General features: G+C 53.7%; 1 protein-coding gene across 1 annotated transcript in view; it reads left to right on the top strand.

Moving 5' to 3' along the window:
* M1AP (meiosis 1 associated protein) overlaps positions 1–19,908 on the top strand; it is a 58,519-nt gene that overhangs the window by 27,144 nt on the left and 11,467 nt on the right. Inside the window, exon 4 of the mRNA XM_059723440.1 lies at positions 11,649–11,835. Within this exon, the coding sequence (XP_059579423.1) occupies positions 11,649–11,835 (187 nt within the window). The remainder of the gene's footprint in view (positions 1–11,648; positions 11,836–19,908) is intronic.

Here is a 19,908-nt window from a genome sequence, read left to right on the forward strand (position 1 = left end):
CCTGAGCCAGGATCATTCCTAGCAAGGCATCCAGTATAAAACCATTGTCCAACCTCTTATCAAAACTACACAGTCAGCCTTGATACAATGAAAGACATCATACCTGTACCTGCCCCAGGTAAAGCAGGAGGAACACTGCAGCCAATGTCCTGCTGCTGCAAAGATTAGTTAAAATATACTCCTAAGATCCCAGGCAGAGGGCAGTGCCTCCACTACAGACCGAGGCAGACTCCTCCCACACTGTACCAATTTGACCGGGGGTAAAATTCCTTGCTGCCCCCAAATATGACATCGGTCTGACCCTGAGCAGAGGGGCAAGACTCTCTATCCAAGAACTTGCAGGTTTACATCCCAGTTTGAGCACTGGCATGGCCCAGCATTGTGTTGGGGAACAGGGGTTGGTTGACCCTGAGTATCACTACCTTTTGTGTGAACAGACTGCCGTACTACTGGATCCCTCAGCCACCCACTTCAGTACCACCATGGAACGCAAATTCCAGTTGTCATCTCCTGCTCTGTCACCTCTCCGGTCACTGGTCATCTTTCTTAACTCAGTTGCCTCAGCTCCTTCATTCTGTCATTCTGAGGAAGAGTCCCCAAGCTTCACACTGTAATCTCTCATCCCTGAATCCTTCCTTTTTCTGTTATATCCTTTTTCAGTTGCAGTGACTGGAACAGAACACAAGATCCCAGGAGAAGGGGTTTTATTGATTTACGTAATGGCATTGTAAATTCCATTTCTTTAATAATACCATATAATACCAGTCAAGGGTGACTACAGGGCTCTGGGTGCAAGGGTGAAGGGGACAGGGGCATGGGTTGTGTTCTCTTCAATCCCTCCGGTCAAGGGGAAGAACCCTGGCAGGAGTGGACGCATCCTGCAGATCAATGTATGGCTATGCAGATGGTGTTGCTCTCAGTGGGGGCAAATGACAAAACAAGGAGCAATGGGCTCAATCTGCAGCAAAGAAGATTTAAGTTGAATATTAGGAAAAACTGTCTCCTGAGGAGGGTGGTAAAGCACTGGAACAGGCTCCCCAGAGCGGTGGTGGAGTCTCCGTCCTTGGAGGGATTGAAGACCCAGGTAGAGAAAGCCTTGGCTGGGATGATGTAGTTGGGGCTGGTCCTGCTTGGAGCAGGGGTTGGACTAGATGTGATATCCTGAGGTCCCTTCAACCCTCATTTTTTATGATTTTTCCTACTGACTTAGTTGCAGAAGGGAGTACATTTTTTTCATTATGTAGTTTTGAATTATTCTTCCATACAGTCCCATGCCCCTTGCCTAGGTAGGGGTGGAGGGATTTGGGGACAAGAAAAGTGTTCTACTGATAATTTTGAATATAATTTAGGGAATTAATGTTAGTGTTGTAGGGCAGCAAGAGACCTAGCTGTTCTCAAGATGAGGCAGTTATTTTTCTCAGCTAACTTAACTGCACACACGGGCATGGCAGAAAGTTCCTTTGCTGCACTTGATTAACTACAAAGTTAAATGATCTCTGAATGTGTGTGGCATATATTCCCTGTCTCTCTGGATTGTCAAATTAACCTGTAGCATGTCGTGCTCCTGCACCTTATGGTGTGTTTTTTATAGAAAAGATGGCTGGCTTCCACTGAAGTATCCATATATACTACATTATAAAAATTATGGCAGAAATTTTCAGAAGTGATTGGTGATTGTGCCTCAGTTTTTGAAAGACTAAATTAAAATACCCCAGAGGGCATATGTTGAGTACTACTGAAAACCAGACACTCTCTCTCAAATCTGTAATACTCTGGTTTCTGTATAAATGAGGCCCAGAGCATTTCAGAAACTGATTTCCACGCCAAGCCCAAACCTTCCAGCTGAGATGGTGACGATCATTTAAAATTATATTCAGCCTTGGTTTAAAGACCTCAAGTAATGGAGAATCCAGCACCTCACTAGGTAAATTGTTCCAGTAGATAATTAATCTTCCTGCTTTATATGTAGTGTGAATTTGCTCCACTTCAGCCTCCAGGCACTGACTTTTGCTCTGCCTTTGCTGGTTTAAAGAGCTCTGTACCGTTAAATGTCAAGCTGAAAACATATTCACTTGATAAAGGTATTTTTAGAGGTGGACAAGAGCGATATCTATATTAAGGGCTCACAGTACTTCTTGTTTCCTGTAATTTCTTTCAGTTTCTAGTAACTTTGGCAAATTAATTGTTCAGGCTGAAATTTCCTCTGTTTGACCTTTGTTTCAAAATGTTTTTTTTTTAATAAAGCGAAAACAAGCTGTTTGTGAGAACAAGGCTACTGAAAAGCGGTAGTTTTGCCAGCACTCACTGGGACAGTTCTAGCACCTTCCTGGCTTGGATCTAGGAGCGATCTGAAAGTCCCCTAGGTCTGGCCATTAGCACTTGGGGCTGACGAAGGGGTTGCTGTTAGCATGTGCACAGCACAACGAGACTTTGTTCTAGTTTCCTGCCTGTCCCAGCACACCCGGTGCGCTCCCTGCTCCCTCCCCTGCCCCCCAGCGCAGTGGTCTAGAGCAGCCACACAGACATGGGGGTTAGAGACGCAGCAGACCCTTCTCCTTCCGTTGCACACGCGGCCCTTCAGACTCAGACCCTTGTCTCAGCCTTGCCTCTCCTCGTGGCGGTGCACAGGGTGCTGTTCTGCCGTGGTTATGAAAGCGTTCGTCATGGAAGGATGCTGCTCTGGTTTGCTGCACATAGTGCAAAGCAAAGTAGTCCTCTGAGGCTTGCTTTAGCAGCCAGCATTTCCTTCCACTCCCACAGCCGCTGGGAAAAGTAGCCCCTGGTAAATAGCAACGCCACGCATCTTTCTGGTTTCCCATTGTCTTCCAGGCCAGTCTCTTTTGTGGCCATGTCTACAGCACTTCTGTGGCTCTTCTGAGAGCCCCACCCACCGCTCCCTGCCTCCTATGCTCTTCCTTCCTCCTTTTGCCTTCCTGTGCAGTGGGAACAGGCCCTCTTCCTTGGATCTCTCAGGTGTATTTCCACAACCGATTTCCTGTCCAGGCAGTGGTAGGATTTTGATGTGCAACACACTTGTCCTCCGCTTTTACCTGGGGAGGATTGGGGCGTTCTGGGTGTTTTCAGGCCTGGTGGTTGCATGAGAAGGTTGCCTGTGCAGCTTTTAATAGTAGATTAGACAACCATTTGTCCAGGATGGTTTCGGCAGGGCGGATCCTCCCCTGAGCAGGGGCTGGACCAGGTGTGACCTCCTCAGGGATCTGCCAGCTCGGCTGTTCTGTGGGGATCCTCTGAAGCAGGAGTGCTCCACCCCCAGCCCAAGGGCCAGCCCTGGCCCCTGGCACGGAGTCATCCAGCTTGTAGGGCCCCCTGCGAGTCCATGGGGAGCCCTGTGGGTAGTGGCCCTGCAGGCTGTTGGGCATGCAGGGTGGTGCAGAGCTGGGTCCCAGCATGCAGGGCTGGGCAGAGGTGGTGCAGGGTCTGAGAGCCCCAATCCCTGTATACGGGCGGGCCAAGGCAGCGTGGGGCCCTGGAGCCCCATTCTGACCATGCAGGACTGGGAAGACAGTGCATGGGGCTCTAGGGCCCCGATTCCAGCACGTGGGGCTGGGTGCAGGCAGTGTGGAGCCCCAGTGCCCCGACCCCAGCATGCAAGGCTGGGTGGAAATGGTGTGGGTCTTCCTGTACTCTAAGGAAGTCATCAGGAAGCTGTTTTATCCTCTCAAAGGGAACCTAAGAGGGAGGGAGAGAAGGTAGAACAGCCTTCTAAAATTGTGGAGAAGTGTGATCATGTGTTGGCACAGAGACCAGGACTCGTGCTTTACTGGATTTGCCCCGACCCCTCTAACATGGCGTTCTCTGAGAACAGGAAAGTTATTACCCACGGACAGCCTGACAAGTCTGAAAAAGCCAGAGAGGATCTGCTTCAGGAGCTATTGAATTCAGCCCACAAATGGCCCTGACGGCAGAGTTGTGGAGGGATGGTTTCCTGTAGCGTTCATAAAGTACGAGGCCTCTTAACAGGAATGCAGCGTTCCAGGCGAGGCCTCTTCTGCGCTCGCCAGTGGGAGACTCATTTCTCATGACTTGCATACAACACTTAATGCATCTCAGGGTACTATCTGGTACTTTTTTTTATAACATTATTACAGTGTTGACTAATAGCCAGCTTGCCATCTGCTGTGATCCCCAGGCCTTTTCCCACAGCACTGCAGCCTAGATAGGCCTTCCCTGTTTCATCACTCCCTCCTAAGTGCAGGACTTTGCACTTATCTTTACTGAATGTCATTCAATTTATTTCAGGCCATTTCCCCAGCATATCAAGGTCATTTTGAGTTCTAATCCTGTCCTCTGAAGCAGCTACTGCCTCACTAAGTGCAGATACACTGAGTGTGCATTCAGTTTCATTCCCCAAGTCATTGATGAAGATTTTGAACAATGCCAGGCTCAGGACAGAGCTCAGGGGACCCTCCTCCCAGTATCCTATTGATCTGCTGATGACTACTCTTTCAGCACAGCTATCCAGCCCATTAGCAGCCTCCCTGCAGCAGGTTCATCCAGACAGCATTTCCTTAGCGTACTAATGAGAATGTCTCGGGGAAACAAAGCATCTCGCCTCCCTGCTCCACCCACCCCAGGGGTGCCTTCAGAGAAGGGGGGCCGACTGCAGCAGACACCTACCGCGCAGTGCACACGGCGACAAACGGCCACCTTCCCTGCAGCCTTGCAGAACCAGGTCCCCCAGTTCTGAGCCTTTGCTCCGCAGTTCCCCTGCTCCCAAGCAGATGCTGCAGTTTTAGGGGTTTCATAGCTTGGCCCTTATCTAGACCTTTACATTAAATCCAGGAGATTAGCATTTTAAAGTCTCCCACTTAGCAAATGACCAGGTGCTGAGGGATGCCTGCTGGACAGCTCCGGGGTGGGCAGTAGCAATGCCACGGCCAAGTCCTGGCCTGGCATCCTACTGTGGTGGGAGTGGTTTTTGGCCTCCGTGGTCTGCTTAGCTCTCAGCTTCTCTGCGGCGGCTGCCAGTTCTGTTCAGGGGGCACGGCTGCGTCTCACCCACGGCAGTGCCCGGCTTCTACTGAACTCCAGAGGCGCCGACAGAGCAGCCCCAGCCAGGAGGAGGATTTGGTGGAAGGCAGCAGGCACCACGATGGCTGCTGCAGACATTCTGTGAGCACGCATGTGCCCTCCACCACACACTCATGTCACTCTTCACAGTTCCCCAAAAACTAGAGGAAGAAACTGAGATAACCTTGGAGAGACAAGCCCAAGTACAAGGAACTCCTCTGGACCCACCCTCCTGGGGTTACAGGGGCAGAAAACTTTTTCTTGTGCCACAGAGGCAGAAAAAACTAGTTGGGGATGTTTCCAAGTCCTAAAGTACCCTCTCTCCCCTCTGCTCCGTGGATGTGGTGGGTGGCCTCTTGTGCCCTTTGCCCATTTGTCTCTCCCCTCTCATTTCACCAATTTGCACTTTCAGCCTCCAGCCCTGGCCTGGCTCCCTCCTCACCATCCACCCCACTCCACTGCACCAGTGTCCTCCACCGCAGACATGCCCTGTCTCCTCTGCACTCTGCCATTTCTCTGCCCATGTCCCTCTGCTTTCTGACCCTGGCTGCATCCCGTGTACAGTCCTGGCTGCCTGTTTCCCACATTCATTTGGGAAGATTTCAGGCAGATGCTTGAGAAATGAAAAGCCCCTCATTTGCTTTTCTTAAGGATTTATGCCACTACTTTTCTGTGGCACCTGGACACTGCTAGGACACCTGGTCCTGCCACTTACAGCAAACTTTGTCATCCTCTTCCAGAACGACAGTCATGTTAGCATCAGTAGCAGGGGCAGGCTATCACTGCGCCTTGACAGCTGCTAGGAAGGCAGGCTTGGCTGCCAGGAATTCGTTTTTTCCAACTACTCAGTTGGTCTAATAAAAGATATCACATCTACCCAAAGAACTTGGCCTGCCTATGTCCTTAGACCACCATGGCTACAACCAAAAACCCAGGAATTAGTTTCATGCTTGCAGTGGCAGATTTGTGTTCATTCCAGCCACAATGTACCGAAAGGAGAAAGCGTTGCCCGCGTTCTCCCAAGGTGCCTAGTGAAAGCATTTGGAGAACAGACCTGCTGCCTGTGGTGCTGCACACCTATCAGTCTGCATCATACACAGCGTGGAAAGGGTCCTGTCGGTGCATGATATCACAGCAGCCTTGTGCAACTCTGTTGTTACTTTGCAGTGTGGTCATGCCGTGGTGCTGAGCTGACTCGAAGGAGGTAACTCAAGATGGAGTTGCTGGAACAAGGGGAATAGGCATGGGGTATCCTCAGCACTGATGGGGATGAGAGAGGAGTTTGCAGGTGTGAGATTTGTAAAGGTGTGAGATTTGAAAGAAGAAAATCCGAAAGGAGAGGGAGAGAAACAGGAAGAGCTGGTGCGAATTGCAAAGTATGATAGTACTGAGGAAGGGCAGGTGAAGCCAGTGGATGGAGCAAAGGGCAGACACAGGACACAGAGCATGTGGCAGGAGCTGTGTGTGGCTGGCAGGTGGGGGGTCCCTTAGCAGGCTGCCAGTCACCAAGCGCTCAGGTCACAGGGCAGACAGCCTGCGGCACGTTACTGCCGCAGCACAGTCACACTCGCAGCCGCGCTGCAACGAGCAGTCAGGCAAAGAGAAGGGCAGCCGAGGTGGGCCAGCAGTCACCGGAGATGCTCAGGGCTCTCCTGCCTGGAATCAGCACTCCTGGAGCGCTTCCTAGAAAGCACGCTAAACCGCTGGGAGCGTTTTCTCCTGGAATGAGCGTGTCCATCTGGAAAGTCACTGGAGCAGCAGCAGCAGCAGGATAATTATACTGGGAAATGCCCCTGGCAGATGGGGTTTTGCGGAGCCTCCTGTGAGAGCTGGAAGAAGATGCTGAGGGAACTGGCGATGCTGCCTGCTCCTGCTCCTGCTCCCGCGAGGCACAAGAGGCTGGCACAAGTCATCAGCCGTGGGATGGAGCATTGTAGGACGTTTGGATGCCCCTAGCTACTTTAAACTCATACAGCAGCAAGTGCAACGATAGCATAGGCTGTAGTGGAGTCGTGGTGATAATGGGGAAACTGTTGCTTTAAGCCAAGGCGAAAGTAGCCAGCATTCGTGGCATGAAAGCAACGCTGGCGACTTGCCGGATGCCTGAAGGCTGCACCTCATTTGCATGGCTATTTTTACTATTGTGAAGGCTCTTTTGCAGAGAGGCAAAGGGGGCTGCTCTGTGTGGCCTCTGCAAGGGCTTCGATTGCCAGGAGGAAGGACGTACTGCGACCTCTGCCAGGAGAGTCCTGTGGGGATGTTCAGTAAAGCTGTGTCTGCTCCAGGCTGCCCTGCACGGTCAGAATGATTGTCCTGGCCATGGGGCCGAGCCATAGAAACAGGCTCTGGACAGAAAGCCTGGCCAAGCACGGGTGCAGAGACATGCCTCTCGCCCTGGGGTGGGTGAGGTCCGGTGTGATGGCCAGCAATGACCCTCGAGCAATGGTCAGGCTGGAATGACCCAGCTGGGATCCAGGATGTGCTGGCGGTGAAACCCATCACTGCCAGCATGCTGCCGAAGCCGCCTGGTGCCACAGGCCAGGTGCAGGGCTCCTCGGGCCCCTGCCGACAGTAGTGTGTGCCAAGCTGGTCACCCCCAGCCCAGAGAGTTGAACTCAGCCTGGAGCAGGGGCAGCCTCCCATGACACAAGTGCACCCTGATGCCTAAGCTGGTTCCTCAGAAAGGGGGCAGCTGGGAGGATCCAGGGGTGGAGAACTGGACTTAGGAGAGGAGAGGAGAAAAGTGTGGCTTGTAAAGCCTGACAAACTGTGGGCAAGTGGCTGCTGCCTGTAAATAGATGGGGGGGAGAAACAGAGAGTGAGAAGAGCTGCATATATGCTCCGGGATGCTGGCAGCGCTAGCACAGATGGAGAGAAGCTGTCCAGGAATTAGTTGGAAATTAGGCAGGAAATTAGAAGAAGGTCCCCAGCCACCAGAGTAATTGGGCACTGGAACAGCCCCTCTCCCCACCTGAGTTTGGAGCAGTGACACCACCAGGGGCCATTTCATTTTATGAGGAACCAGCTTAGTCCAGGAAAGGGATGTGGTATGCAACAGAGGACTGTGCTTGTTGGCCCCAAGCTGCCTGTGCAGCCCTGCGCTCCTGGGGTAAAACAGCTGTCCTCACTCACAGCAGAGCCTGCTGGGGCAGGTGCTGAGACCCCCCGTGACTGAGGAGCTGCTGCTGAGTGTTGTTAGTGCAACAGGGACAGCCGCCTCCAAAGTGAGCAGTTGTCTCTGCAGGGTCAGAGCTGCTGCCCCCACCTTTCACAAAGCCCCTTGCAGCAGGGAGTAAATTAGTTAAATTGCCAGGTACGTGCAAGGCAGGACAGTCAAAGTTACCTGCCGTCTCTTGGAGTAATAGGCCAGGGGAGGCAGGAACAGGCATCAGAGTGCACTTATACCATGGGAGGCTGTGGATGCAGAGCCCTTCCTTCCCGCCCTCATGTCAGCGAGTCACAGGAGCACAGGAGCTGTGTCCTCAAGAGATACCCAGGAAACTACGGGCCCATTAGTCTTACCTCAGTCCTGGGGAAGCTCTTTGAGAGAGTTATCCTGGTGCATGTCCGCGAGGGGCCAGCAGGGAAGGTTAGGCTCAGGGGCAACCAACATAGGTTCATTGAGGGCAGGTCCTGTCAGACCAACCTGGTGGCCTTCTATGACCAGGTCACAAAAGCCTTGGACGCAGGTGTCACGGTGGACGTAGTCTTTCTGGACTTTAGGAAGGCCTTCGACACTGTCTCTCACCCCATTCTCATTAAAAAATTAGGTGACTGTGCTGTCAATGCTTACACAGTCAGATGGGTGGCAAATTGGCTGGAGGGCCGCACCCAGAGAGCGGTGGTGGACGGGTCATTTTTGACCTGGAGGGATGTGGGCAGTGGGGTCCCCCAGGGCTCGGTCCTTGGGCCCACACTGTTCAACATCTTCATCAATGACTTGGGCGAGGGGGTGAAAAGCACCTTGTTCAAATTTGTAGATGACACTAAGATGTGGGGGGAAGTGGGCACGCTAGAAGGGAGGAATGGGCTGCGATTGGACCTGGACAGGTTACAGGGGTGGACGGATGAGAACAGGATGGGGTTCAACACTGACAAGTGCAAGGTGCTGCACCTGGGGGGAAAGAACCAGCAGCAGACCTACAGGCTGGGGAGCTCCCTTCTTGTCAGCGCAGAGGCAGAAAAGGATCTTGGAGTCATTATTGATGCCAAATTGAACATGGGCTGACAGTGTGGGAACGCAGTCAGGAAGGCCAACCACACCTTGTCGTGCATCCACAGATGCATCTTGAGCACGGCCACGGACGTGATCCTCCCCCTCTATGCAACACTGGTCAGGCCGCAGCTGGAGTACTGTGTCCAGTTCTGGGTGCTGCATTTCAGGAGGGATGTGGACAGCATGGAGAGGGTCCAGAGGAGGCCACCCGCATGATCAGGGGGCAGCAGGGCAGGCCCTATGAGGAGAGGATACGGGACCTGAACGTGTTCAATCTCCACAAGACAAGGCTGAGAGGGTATCTGGTGGCCATCTATAAACTGGTCAAGGGGGACCAGCAGACAATGGGAGAGTCCCTGTTCCCCTGAGCACTACCGGGAGTGTCACAGGGCACTTTAGGGGCCTGGCTCCTATAAAGAGTGGAAACTGCTAGGGAAAGAGCCCTAGCAGTGAGTAGGGAGCCCCAGCTGTGGGTTATCAGGGCAACCAGAGTGAACTGGAGGCCCACACCTGCAGCGGTCAGCTGACAGGAAGGGGCAGGGCCTGGCTCACATATAAGTCCCAGGCCTGAGGCCAGGAGGACAGTTCCCTGCCAGCCCCCAAGGGGGAAGGAGCTCTCCCAGAGCAACCAAAGGGGAGAGGCCTGTCCGCAGGAACTGCTTCTGCCACTGTTGAGGGACGGAGTATTCCCTGCTAGGGTGAATGATGTTATAGCCAGGCAGTTTGGATTTTATGTTATAGCCCAGGGGCTTGTGTTTTGTTTGCTGTTTTACCGGTGGCTTGGGTGAGGCTATTAGGGGAAGGAGAAGGCCTCATAGGAGACCCATGGCAGCATAGGGGACCCCGAGCACCAGTGAGGGCGTAGTGTGAGACGGGGCTGCGGAGAGCCCAGGGAAGACAAGGGGGCTAAATTATAACAAGGCGCAGACCAAACAACATCAGTACCATTGGCAAGGCTTGGGCTGTGGTATAGGGGAGGAAAAGGAGCCACAGATAGTGCCCCCTGGCATCGGGGCAGAAAATGGGCAGCTTCCCGCTTAATTACATCTATTAATCAATCAACAACAAGGCATGGCAGGCGAGAAGGTGGGGGTTGACCCATAACGGGTGGGCGGGGTCACCAGTAGATGGACCCTGAAGGGGCACTCCTGTTACAGGGAATAACAAGGAACAACGGCCATAAGTTGATGGAGAGTAGATTCAGGCTCGATATCAGGAGGCGCTACTTCACTGTCAGGGTGGCTAGGACCTGGGACCAAATTCCAAGGGAAGTGGTGCTCACTCCTACCCTGGGGGTCTTCAAAAGGAGGCTAGATAATCACCTAGCCGGGGTCGTTTGATCCCAGTACTCTTTCCTGCCCACGGCAGGGGGTCGGACTTGATCTGCTCATGTCCCTTCCAACCCTACCAACTATGAAACTACCCCAAAGCTTCACCATCCCCAGGGCATTGCCAGGCGGTGCAGGGCAGTAGCGATGGACAGCAGCCCCAGCAGGCAGAGGGGCATCTCTTGTTAGCTGATGTCCACCGTGCTCGTCACTGCACCCTGCTCTGCCACAGGGAAGGGACCAGCCGTCACTCAGGTGCACTAATGTGTCTGGCTGCGTACGTGGCAAGTGCTGCAACAGCAGCACGTGATGTAGAGCCAGGTGCTGCGGCTTTGTCTCTATGTCCTGCTGCTTGTTTGCTGTCCATCAGTGCCTGCCTGCCCAGCTCCCACCTGGCCCAGGGACTCCTGCCCATCCCATCCCATCCCTTACACCAGCTGAGGAGGCCTGCTGCTCCCCCTGACTGGCCAGGAGCAGGGAGGCCAGCCCACCAGCAGGACCCTGTCCCCAGCTGGCATTGCCCTGGCCAGGAGCACGGAGGCCAGCACACACCTGAGGAGTGCTCTGCTGATAGTCTAGCAGCACATCTGTGTCTCCTCTGGGCAGTAGGAGGAGAAGGAGAAAACCCCAGAGGCTCTCAAGAAACAGCAGCTGGAGGGAGGCAGGGTGCAGTGGCTCAGCCCAGCCTTTTCCCTGGAGCCCCTGGCAGTAGCTTATTGCCCCACCTAAGGTGCTGCCCCCAGGGACCTCCCAGCATTCCTCTCCATTCCTCATCGTAGGGGGAAGTGACTTGCTGTGGGGGTGATCTATTGCATCCACAGGATGTCACGCGAGCCTCCGCATATGCCTTTACCCCGCTGCAGTGATAAAACTCTGATCCCCAGAGCAAGTGGGCTTGAATTAAATCACAGATCACAAATGCCTCTGCATCTGCCCCAGATGCAGAGGATGTCCATCCTAGAAGGCCTGTAAGGACACCCTCATTGCTCAGAAACAGCAGGCTGATGTCCCAGCATTCAGGCAGGCACTGGGGGCAGGCAGCTATGGCCCAGGCTTTGCACTTTCTATTTCAGATTACAGTTGTGACCAGCCAGGCTGGAGCAGAGATAGTGAAGCAGCTGGAAGCAGGGTTAAAAGACATAGATCTGGTGTGTCTGCGGAGACTGCAGGTCGTTGAGATCTCCAGGGGAGACATCCCTGAGGCCGTGGATGTGGATGTGGAGTGGAGCGCACAGGCTGCGGATGAGGCCAGCAGCAATGGTGAGTGCACAGAGGGCGCAGGATGCAGTCATTCATCTGGCAGCAGTGCAGCAACCCCTTGTCCTCTTCGTGAGATGCTGGCCCCTCCGCTCATCCAAGGAAAGGCAGCAGGTTTGCAGAAATGCACTTCCCTAGTGGGACAGCTTTAATCCATAGCCTGGGTTCACCAAGAGCCCCACCACCCGAGGCTGATCAGGGAATGGGCTGAGTCCATGCAAGTGCCCTGGTCCTACCTGTTTATAGCTGCCCTCCCACTCTCTGGGCCACACTGGCTGGGTGCTGGCCTCTGGGGTGATGTGGTCCCAGAGTTTCATCCCACAAGAGCGCACAGCTTCACTGAAGGGATCCACATGTGAACAGAGCCTGGGTGTCGTGTTATTGCAGCTGTCTAGCTGTACCTGTACAGCACGCAGTTTCTCAAGGTGCTCCCAGCATTGGAAACTGCAGCAATAACATCCAGAAACTTCAGAGCCAGAAATCCCTGCTCAGTTTTGCCACCTCCTCTCATAGCAAACAGTACAGGAGACTCACGGAGCCAGCCAACCAACCAGATGGCTACTTAGAAATTTTGTGCTTCCTTGCAGTTTGGTACCAGAAGCCCAGGAAATGGAAGGCCTCTATCCTTGCCATTTCTCCCTCATATATTTCCTCTGACAAAGCATTTCATGTCTCTGCTCAGCTGATGGTTCATTCTTCAGCCTTCCCTGGGGTTGAGGAAATGACTCCACTGACATGAGCAGGGCTGGTGAACAGCAAAGGTTTGTGCTCTGCCTGTTCCCTCTCACCTGTGCTGCAGCATTGCTCACCTTAACACAGGTTGCCCCAAGCAAAAACATCAAATGCGCCCTTCCCGGGCTTGCTAAATGATGCAAACTACTCTCCCCTCTTCTCCTCTCATGCTTTTCAAAAGCTCCTGTCCTGAAGCAATCTTCCCTTTCAGTGGGATGGCTGGTTGTACTGGATTCTGCACTTCTTGAAAAAGGAGGCCCCAGGGAGAATGCTTATCCTTGTGATGGTTACATGTCCTGATTAGATAAAAACAAGCTCCATCACCTCCATCTGACTGGCCCCATTACCACTAGGGCTGGAATAATGAGGCACAGGGAATGGGATTGAGGTCCAGCAGTTCTGTGGTAACTTTACATTGAAATGCTCAATGTGCCCCAGGATCAGTGGAGCCGTAAATTGTGAGTGAGAACAAATGCATTTGGGAAGGGTTCCAAGGCTGATGCATCCACTAAAAGTGTTTGCCAAGCTTGTGAGCTAGAAGGAAATCATCTGGGTGGCAAGAAATACAGGCCTTCCTGTCAGAGAGGGAACGGGACATGGCAACTCGATAGGAGCATGCTGAGTGCTGTGGGGCAGAGGTCTTGGACCAACCCTCTGCCTCCATTCCCCCCTCGCTGACCGCCTGGACATTCAGATGCCAGAGTGATGGGGCACTGTAGGGAAGGGTGGATCCCTGACAGCCTCCTGACCTGGTCTGAGCCCTTTGCATAAATCTGCCTTGGGGCATGCAAAAGAGTCCCAGCTCTCACTTTGATGTTTCTAGCCCTTTTTCTTGAGAAAAGTGAAAAAAGAAGTGGGGAGAGACTGGGCATGACTCAGTGTGAGCAGGGGTGCGAAGGAGGCTCCTGACTGTCAGAGCAGGGGGGGCTGGAACGGCCTCCCTGTGGAGAGCAGCTGGGGCAAGAGACCAAACTAGCATGGAAATCATAGAGCCGTGGGGCTGGCAGGGACCTCGGGAGGTCACATCTAGTCCAGCCCCTGCCTGACGCAGGATCACGCTTAAACAAACCATCTTATACAATCCAGAATCTAACTCTTCATAAGACTGCGTAAGCCCTGAGATAACACAAGACATCATGCTCTAACATGCCCCAGGGAGAGCAGGGTGACCATAGCGGCCAATGTCCTGCCTCGGTAAAATGCTGTCAGTATATGCTCAAGAGGGTTCAATGAACTCGAGAGACCCCAGGTCGTGGCCACGCCTCTGGTACAAAGGAAGGCAAAACCTTCCAGTCTGGATCAATCTGAGTAGGAGGTAAAATCCCTTCCTGCCCCCAGTGCAGTCAGGCTGAGCCTGAGCACAGGGGCAAGACCCTCCAGCCACGACCCTGCGGGATTGGTGCCAGCAGGAGCATTGGCACAGCACAGTCCCGTCCCCAGCCTGGCCTGCAGCAGCACCAGCACCTCTTGGGGGAGGCTTAAAACCCCCCCGACACATGGGGCAGAAAGCAGGGGCAGGGGCAACCAGCACAGCCCAGCAGCCTGGGAAATCTCCATAGCAGAACATCAGCATGGTTTGGTCAGTGATGACAGCCCATGCTGCTGAAGCTATCCCTAAGCGTGAGTGCCCAACCTGAGACACCGGAGTCCTGATGTTTCATCATATTTAGCATCTGGTATAGTTGTAGTCCTTGTAGATAGTAATGGCACGGCTCCAGCTGGGTTTGGCAGCAGCTGTGCTGTTACTGTTAGCACTCAGCCGTCCTGTAGATCTGGCACCTCTTTGTCTCATGGGGTACCAGCCAACGAGGAGCATGCAGCCATAGGATTGTGTGCGCAAGCCTGAACTCCACAGAGGGACTCCCCTGGGGCTGGCCTGTATGATACCTGCAAGATGGACAATGGTCCCCTGCTCCAGCAGCACTGGGCTACCCAGAAGCTGGCAATGTCCTGGGAGTCCTCTCTAGCCAAATCTCTCTCTCACAAGAGCCCGTCACTCTTCCTCCTATCGTCCTTGGCACACACACTCCACAGGGCTGGAGGAGGTGGACAGAGCAGTGCCTGGACCAGGAGCTAGGATGGAGACCAGAACCAGCAGCTGGGTTGGGTGGAGAGAGAAGGAACCACAGTGCGGCCTGGAGGGGACTCGCAGTGCAGGTGCCAAGGTGGATGGTGACCCCTGCGTGGCAGGTTACATCTGCTGTATCTCTTAGCCATGGCCTTGGTATCCAAGCATCTCACAAGCAAAACAGAACAGGGGGTGGGTGCATTGCCGCCTCCTCCCCTTTCCCTGCTTTGAGCACGAGGGCATCACGCGTTTGATTTGCTGTGCTTAGTGGAGGATCGTAAGGAGACGTGTTGTGCATTTTCATCCAAGATGCTTACGGTCCTGGCGGTGGCTTAGGGAGATGTGCAGCACTAGTGCCTTGCCTTGCTCAGGCTAACACAGCCACAAGCAGCTGGAGAAGGGTTTCCCTAGGCTGGGTGAAGCACACCTGTCTCTTCATTTCAGACAGAGGACAGTCCAGAGAGGGCCAGTGAGCCTGTCCTGGAGCCAGCGAGGCTTGGCATGTGGCGCAGCCCACCTGGGTTTTCCTGAGGGGCTGTGGTGACCCCGAAGAGGCCATTGGAGGGTTTGAACCCTGGAGCTCTGTGATGGATATGTGAGCCCATACTGCCTGAGCAGAGGGACTTCATCCTAGTGGGCAGCTGCCTTGCACTCGGTGTCCTTGTGTCACTCACTGATTCTGCACACTATGCAAGTTGCCGTCCTGGGGGCTTTCTCACCTCCAGCACACAGCCCTTTGCTGAGCTCAGGTGCTGTGTCTCCTACATGGCTGGTTGGGTCAATGGTGCCTGCTTCCTTTCTCCTTCCAGGCTCTGAAACCTGCACACTTGTGCTTGGAAACAGCATCCCTCATTTGCAGCCGTGCCATGTGGGCAGTGGACAGTCGCTTCATAGTTGTGCTGCTAGCTTCCTTCTTAGGAGTCTGGCTGTGGATGTGGGGGCACTTGGGACAGGCCGTATGAGGTTGGAGACTGGTCTGATGTCATGTTTTCCTCCGTGGTGCTGCTGATGAGATTTGGGCACTGATTATTGCACAGAGATTATGCAGAGGGTTTTTTTTCCATACTCAGAAACGCCCCATAACATGGGTGGGGAAGGGGAGCTTGTGCTGTAGCCCACTACACAAGGTATGCACTGGCCAGCCTGGTAGGCAGCTGCCTGACCTCCCCACGAAATATCATTGAGACTGTGGCACCATCTGGATTGTAAGAGCTGATACCTGGGACACAGAAGTGAGAGTGTTTAAGCCTGGGAAAGCAGTTTGTGCCTAGCAGTTCCCGTAGCAGTTTCTTTGGAGACTGAACATAAACACACCACATAATTGACCGTTGACATAACTTTGTCCTTCTTGTTTATTGCTGGGGGTTGTATCTAGTCTGTGCCTTCAGCGCCTCTGCCCGGTACAGCCTGTGTCTACACATGGAGCTTTGCTTCCACCTGCTGTACGCTGCATTCATGACCTCTTTAGCTCCTGCGGCTCCTGGTTTCAGAGCTGGGGAGGGCTGGGGAAATACTGCTCTTGCAGCTTTGTTTGGATTTCTTGGGGAGAGGCAGGCAGTGGCTCTTCGACTCTTAATCCAGGTTTGGGGTACTTGGGACACGGTTACTGTGTATTCTCTGACACCCATTTCATTTATACCAGCTAACTCAACTCAGTTAATTTCTTCCTTTTCTGGATGATGTGCGGTATTTTCCTAGGGAGATGCCTCTGTGGGTTACTTCCTAATGAGAGCTGGGAGCATGGTTTGTTTTTTGTAGTTTCAGAGATTTCAAGGACAGAATAGACAGCAGTCGTTTTTGCAGCACTGGCCATGTCACATCAACCAAATATTCTTGCATGAAGGCTGGAGCTTCCCACTGGCCCACCTGTGAGGAAATAACCAATCTAGTTTTCAGATTTCCAGTGGTGGCAGATCCACCACACGCCCCAGGAAGTTGGTCTGGTGATTAATTACTGTGGCAGGCCAGTTGGGGGCGCTCCTGCGTTGAGCTGCCCACCTCCCTGCGCCCGACCATCGTCCAGGCTCCGAGTGCCTCCCTGGGGTGCCTCCCGTCCGGCCGACCCCTTCCCTGGAGCACACCCGCTAGCCTGGGGTCCCGCTGCCACCATCCAAGGCTCTGGACCCAATTCTGGCTCTGCGCACCTTGGAGAACACAGGCCTGGTCGTCCAATGGGTCCTAGACCCAATACAGGCACTTGGGGCACTTCCCCAAGGCAGGGGCTATTTAGGAAAGTCTCCCTTAGTCCACAGACCTAAGGGGCCTCCTCGGCATAATTTAGACCCACCCCTCAATAAGTCTCCCACACCGGTCACAAAGGAGAACTTTATTGATTCAGGGTAAAACAGGGTAAAAGGTAGAGCAGTATCATAGAAATATCAGAGGAATCCCATAGAGCAAACCAGGGTGGCTGAGGTAGCCGTTTAAACACGCATCTGAGTTACTGAAGCTAAATATCTCGCCTGATCTCGAGCAGCTTACTCACACGCATCATCCGGAGGTTGGAGTTCCCTCTGGAGGCAGGGCACTCTTGGAGCATGCGGTGATGAGGAGAGAGCCAGGTTCAGATTCACCTGGATGACCTCATGGCTAATGGCTGAAGGGCACCTTCTTCCTGGCCCGGGCCTTTTTATCCCCTCTCTCACCTCAGCAGCCCGGTCCAATCGAAGCTGCCAATACTGGCCACAAGCCGACCAATCTCCCCAGCATCCCTGGCTACCTGGGCCTGCGCAGGGCTGGGCTTTTCCCCCCTGCCCAGGTGACCAGAGCATCTTCCCCCGAAGCACCAGGCTTTTGTCATGCAGACCAGGGAGGGAGATCCCCGCCCTGAGGAATTCAACACCAGCCTCTCAGGCTGGCAGAGACAGGTCTCTGGAGAGGGGCACAGACGGTGGCATTTGTGCCACAATTACTGTGCTGCTAATCTCTAATCTCTCTAGCTTCAGTTTCCAGCCACTGGACCTCATCTTGTCCCTGCTCACGTTAAAAGCTATTGAGTCTCTGAGCATCCTCAGACTGCAAATACCTCTGTGCTTTATTTCTATATTTCCCACTCCCACCTGCACTAGAGAGAGGAGAGGCCTGGCGGCATCTCCCTGGCCACCCTGTCCAGGACCCTTGCTCACTGCTTCCAGGGGTGCGGACCAGAATGGCAGGACTTTGCACCTACTGTACAACAGGGGAGCAGGACAGGGCCCAAAGCCCTTGCCTGAGGAGCTCTTCATGTCAGCGAGGGCAGCAGTACAGCAGCTGCAGGAGCTGCTGGCGGCAGCAGTCATTCAGCAACTGGGACAAGCTGGCCACCCTTGCTCTGTGACGCTTTCCTTGTTGCAAGCCCGTGGAGCTGAAAGCCTCTTCCTGGCATTCAGGTGCCTGGCACAGGTCTGAGAGTGGCAGAGACAGGTACAGCATCATTACCGGGGGGAGGGCACACTGATAAGGAATGAGGCATGGTGGGTAGCCCGTAGCAGGGAAGGAAATGCCTGGACTGCCATAGCTTCTCCTCTCCCCTGCCTCTCTAACAGCCCCTGAAATGTCTGGCATTACCAACCCCTCTGCAAATGGAGTGGAGTAAACATTTAGGTCCCAGCAAGCATGCCACCTTTCTGTGCATGTTCAGGGAAGCAGCAAGCACGACAGCTAAAGAGCTAATGCATTCCTCACAGGGCAGAAGCCAATAACACACCTCAGCGGATCCGGGACACCCAGTATTGATCTGTGCACTGCTGACGGCTGACCAGGAACTGCCTCTCTCTAGCTCGTTTCTCTTCAAGAACATCAGCAGCATTTCACGACAGCTGCCACACAGTGGGCATGGACACCTGCAGCATTACTTTCTAGGAACAGACTGTGCTGAGTGTGGCAGGCCAGTAGGGGGCGCTCCTGCGTTGAGCCGCCCACCTCCCTGCGCCTGACCACCTTCCAGGCTCCGAGTGCCTCCCTGGGGTGCCCCACGTCCGGCCGACCCCTTCCCTGGAGCACACCCGCTAGCCTGGGGTCCCGCTGCCACCATCCAAGGCTCTGGACTCACTTCTGGCTCTGCGCACCTTGGAAAACACAGGCCTGGTCGTCCAATGGGTCCTAGACCCAATACTGGCACTTGGGGCACTTCCCCAAGTCAGGGGCTATTTAGGAAAGTCTCCCTTAGTCCACAGACCTAAGGGGCCTCCTCGGCATAATTTAGACCCACCTCTCAATAAGTCTCCCACACCGGTCACAAGGAGAACTTTATTGATGACAGGGGTAGGGCGGAAACAGGGTAAAAGGTAGAGCAATATCATAGAAATATTACAGGAATATCAGAGGACTCCCACAGAGCAAACCAGGGTGGCTGAGGTAGCCGTTTAAACGCATCTGAGTTACTGAAGCTAAATATCTAATCGGATCTCGAGTAGCTTACTCACTCGCATCGTCCAGAGGTGGTTGGAGTTTCCTCTGGAGGCAGGGCACTCTTGGAGCATGCGGTGATGAGGAGAGAGCCAGGCTCAGATTCACCTGGATGACCGCATGGCTAATGGCTCCTTCTTCCTGGCCCGGGCCCTTAAATAACCTCTCTGACCTCAGCAGCCTGGTCCAATCGAAGCTGCCAATACTGGCCACAAGCCGACCCATCTTCCAAGCATCCCTGGCTACCTGGGCCCGTGCGCAGGGCCAGGCTTTCCCCCCTGCCCAGGTGACCAGAGCATCGCCTCCCAGGCGCCAGGCTTTTGTCATGTAGACCAGGTGGGAGATCCCCACCCTGAGGGATTGAACAGCAGCCTCTCAGGCTGGCAGAGACAGATCTCTGGAGAGGGGCACCGACGGTGGCATTTCTGCCACACTGAGCTTCTTTTTACTGGAGCCATGTATCTTGCCAGCAGGGCTACAATGATAGACAGCACAGTGCTGCTAGAAAAGGGAAGGGCAAGCAAGATCTGAGGGAAGATAAAAGCATCCATCAGCTTGTGCACTCACTGCCATGCCTTGAGGAGCTAATGTTCCTCCACACTGGGCACGTCTACACATGAGCATTTACTGCACAGTAACAAAAATTTCTGCACAGTATGGGCATACATCTACACATGCACGTCCGCACTGTGCAGCAAATATGGCAACTTATGCCGACTTGAGCATAAATCAAGTTTGATTCCAAGGTATCAAATTTACGCCCAATTAGTTACTGAGCGGTAATGCACATGTAGATGCCTTACTGCTCAGTAACAGGCTCAGTAACTGTGTGTGTGGACTGACTTGGGGCTAACTTTAGGCCCAAGTCAGTCCATACACAGCATTAATGC

Source organism: Alligator mississippiensis, chromosome 2 (assembly GCF_030867095.1).
Source record: "Alligator mississippiensis isolate rAllMis1 chromosome 2, rAllMis1, whole genome shotgun sequence".
In the NCBI taxonomy this organism is placed as follows: domain Eukaryota; kingdom Metazoa; phylum Chordata; order Crocodylia; family Alligatoridae; genus Alligator; species Alligator mississippiensis.